This window comes from Vitis riparia, chromosome 18 (genome assembly GCF_004353265.1).
Source record: "Vitis riparia cultivar Riparia Gloire de Montpellier isolate 1030 chromosome 18, EGFV_Vit.rip_1.0, whole genome shotgun sequence".
Classification (NCBI taxonomy): Eukaryota; Viridiplantae; Streptophyta; class Magnoliopsida; order Vitales; family Vitaceae; genus Vitis; species Vitis riparia.
This window is the reverse complement of record NC_048448.1, coordinates 14,970,369-14,974,227: the sequence shown is the minus strand read 5'-3', so window position 1 is coordinate 14,974,227 and position 3,859 is coordinate 14,970,369. Positions and strand designations below refer to the sequence as shown.

At 33.1% G+C, this 3,859-nt stretch overlaps 1 protein-coding gene across 1 annotated transcript; it reads right to left on the bottom strand.

Annotated features, from left to right (window-relative positions):
* Positions 1-2,620: 2,620 nt before the first annotated feature.
* Positions 2,621-3,656, bottom strand: LOC117907351 (vacuolar iron transporter homolog 2-like). Its single transcript, XM_034820859.1, has one exon. The coding sequence runs from the start codon at positions 3,579-3,581 to the stop codon at positions 2,916-2,918; it is 666 nt and encodes a 221-aa protein (XP_034676750.1). The 5' UTR covers positions 3,582-3,656; the 3' UTR covers positions 2,621-2,915.
* Positions 3,657-3,859: the final 203 nt, after the last annotated feature.

Here is a 3,859-nt window from a genome sequence, read left to right as displayed (position 1 = left end):
TTGTATTATTTTTCCTTTATAAGAGGTACCCATGTATAGCATCAAAATATACCGCTAATATACAGAATTCTCTCTTTCAGAAATTCATACATGTTAGCAAAAGTTAATATTTATCCTTAATTTAAATATTAATATTTATTTATTATTAATTTAACTTAGAATAAAATGTAATTATTATTAATTTGAATTAGAGTAGAAGATAGACTTTTTTAAAATTTTAGTTAGTTGAGAATCATCCCCTCAAACATTATTTGTATATGAATATTCATCAATCATCAATGAGAAGTGAATGTCATATTTTCTCAATCTTCTTTTACTATACACTCATCATTCAATAATACAATTCTTCAATTGTTTAACAAAATAAATTTTATATATGCACTCATATTATGGAAAATCTCAAGCATGACTTCACTTAATTACAAATGTCGTGTAAATGCGATACAACTTTGGTATTAAGTACATGAATGAGCAAGTAGAAGGAAAACAATGAGGCGTGTTTGATAATTATTTTCTAAAACATTTTTATATTAGAAAATGAAAATAGATTTCCAGGTGCTCAATTGGATACACTTCATATTTTCTATTTTTAAAATTAAAAAGTAGTAATAACTTTTATATAAGATATAAAAACTCTTAGAAACTCTTATTGAAATGTAATAGTTTCAAAAATTGTTTAAAAGTTGAGATATAAAATATAAAAAAAATTACTTCATTAAATTTTAAAATTTCTAAAAGTGATATTAAAAATTATAAGATGAATTTATACTTTTTGTATAAGATATTTTATTTCTATATAATTTTTTTAAAAAATAGCAAGTATATACAAAAGACTTAATAATATTTCTTTAACAAATTTAAAGTGTTTTTTTTTTTTTTTAAGCATTAAACTTTTGCATTATTCATTAGTATCAACAACTTTACCTACGAAAAAAATAAAAGAATTGTTTTCAATATTTAAGTTTTCAAATAAAATTTTACTCTAAAAAACAATTAAGAATGGTTTTTAAAAACTATTATCACAAACGATTTCTTGAGTAACATATTTGAAACCGTTGGCACACGATTTAACTTCCATTAAGGATGAACGCGTGACAAGCAGAGACTCAAGAGCAATGGAATTTACGTGTGGTACTGGATTCCATTGAGGAAGGAAGAGTAGGTTGAATCCTAGTTTGATTCCATTGTCCTGGATGTGTGAGAAAGAGATGTATACGGAGAATGAAAAGGATGGATACTGCTTCACACACCAAGGTGGAAGACTATTCAAACCACTGTTAGGTTGCTTCATCATTTGGATGATAAAACCACCACTATTGCTATGGTGGTGAGTTGGGCAAGAATTCGTGGGAAAAAAAAGTTTGTAGCTTAAACATTTGCCTAGAATGGGAACCATCATCATGCAAGAGTCTGAAGTTACCCATTTGTTAAAGGGGACATGGTATTTCCCTTTTCTTGATGCTAAATCAACACAACAATTCATTTACATCACACAGAGAGTTACAAAAAGAAAAAAAAAAAATAAATTAAATTTTCTTCTTTAAATTATTAAAAAATAAATAAATGTAATGAAAGTAATTAAAAATATGGTTTTTAATTATTCAATCTTTGTATATGACAAGAAAAATAAATAAATAAACTCAAAAAAACATGCAAGAAAAATTAATCAAATTTGATGTTGCTTTTACTTTTCTTTTACCTTTTCTTTTTTTCGCAAGTTTTTCTCCTTGAACTTTTTTTCAAACTTTGCAAGGTGCATTATAAAAATAAAAATAAAAAAGACATTGAAAACTTATTCTTGAAATTGTTTACCTAAACAAATACATTTACACCCTAAAGTTGGTCAAAAAGTTTGTTAACAAATGTGATATATCTCCTTGTAATTCACAAGATAAGTCACTAGCATGGCGGAGCCAATAATACTTAGGTACGTGGCGGGGCATGTCCCCCGGAAATTTGTAAAAAAAACCTTACATCTAAAATAAATTATCACACAGCTATATGTAATTATTTTTTGCTCTTTTTTTATCCCCTAAAAATAAATTATTGTTGTTGTTCATTCGAAATAAAACGTAACTTCTACCTTTTAGAATAAAAGAAATAAAAATAAACAGTAATTATATATATTTTTTTATTGTAAATAAAAAATTATTTTTCATGGCCCACATGGATCTCAAGATAATTTTTCAAGTGTAGAGACCAACCGGAAAGAGTTGCATTCCAACACTCCTAAAATTACATTTTCAAATGCTATTTTTTTTGGCTGATTGAGAAGCAGGTGGAGCACCAGGTATTGGCTCACAATTTTTGTCAATCTCCATTAATAAACTTTATACTGGGGATTGCATCTGTGATGTAAGCCATGAAAATTCTCTACTTTCTTTGATATGTTTTTGATTCGGTTGTTGCCAAACATGCCCGACCGTATAAGGGATGTGATCCGTCACGTTGTGGTTTCTTCTCTATATATTTTTTTCTTCTTCAGCTCCCCGAATGATCATGGCAACAGCTTGTCGGGTTTTCTTGGCTTTCTGCCCTGATTTTTTAACCTAACAACCATTTATTAACCCTCTAGAAATAGTGTATGAATTTGTTGTGTGTCAGCTGAGAGAGAAGAATATACATATAAATATCAGCTTATAATTGCAGAATTAAGCATTCAATTATTTTTGATACATCACAAGATGGAGTAGTCAGCACGAAACTTTTGACTTGTTTCGTTTTAAATTCTAAAAGGCCAACCTCCTTCCCATGCAAATCTGCCGTCGACAGCACCACATTAAAAACAAAAATGCAAAAGCAAAAGCAAAACCCACTTGACCCAGATCGGGAAACAGTTAATTAAGGAGGGGAAAACCCAAAAAAAAAAAAAAGAAAAGGAAAGGAAAAGGAAAAGGAAAGGTTAAGGAATATATTCACAGCCCACTTGAGCCAATCAGCTTGGTTAGTCCAAAAGTTATAGCCATGGCCAGCCATCCCCCAACCAAAACCCTCATACAAGACCTAAAAGCTGGTACCTTCCCCAACACTGCTCCTAACCATCCAAACACAACCAAAGCTACTGTCACGGCTGCAGTCACCGCTCCTAGCCTTACCTTATACTCCCTTATAAATGATGCGGCCAGCAATGGCACCATGGCTCCCACTGCAAATGCTAGGGCAGATGCTGCTGCAGCTTGTACTGGGTTGGGGAGGTTCTCCTTCTCACCCTCTTCTTCTTCACTCTCTCCACTGCCTACCCTCCTCTTATCTCTCTTCATTTGGGCTACTTCTATGTCCAACTGTGAGTACACCGATACAAACTCTCCTATGGCCATGCTGCAAGCCCCGGCCACCAAGCCAGCGAACCCGGTTAGTATCATGGCCTTGATGTCTTGCTTCACGGCTCCGACCCCCATCATTAACGACGCGGTGGAGACCAGCCCATCATTGGCTCCTAGGACGGCGGCCCTTAACCATTGCGAGCGTTTTGAGTAGTCGAATTCCTTGGCTTCATTCTCAAGCTGGCTGGCTTGTTGCTCCACATCGCTGATGGGGACTGTGAATTTGGGATCATGGAGAGATGGTTGGTTGGATTCCATGGAGAAAATGATTGAAGATGTAAGAGTTTATGAAGATAATGAAGAGAAGGCGATGAGTGTGGTAGACACACGCCCAGCAAGCCCAGGGTATTTATAAAGGGAGATCTCTACTGTGGGCCGGGGGAGGTGGAATTGGAATAAATTGAGCCACTATGATGAAGGTGTGCCGTGTGCCGTAATGGAAAAAAATATATAGTGTTTTACTCCAATGACATATATTGCTTTTGATGATAAAAAAATAAAAAAATAAAAAAATTCTCATTATATGGGCAAGAAAA

Bases quoted from the DNA above. Each gene is read 5' to 3' on its own strand.
- LOC117907351 (XM_034820859.1), bottom strand. From the start codon at position 3,581: ATGGAATCCAACCAACCATCTCTCCATGATCCCAAATTCACAGTCCCC.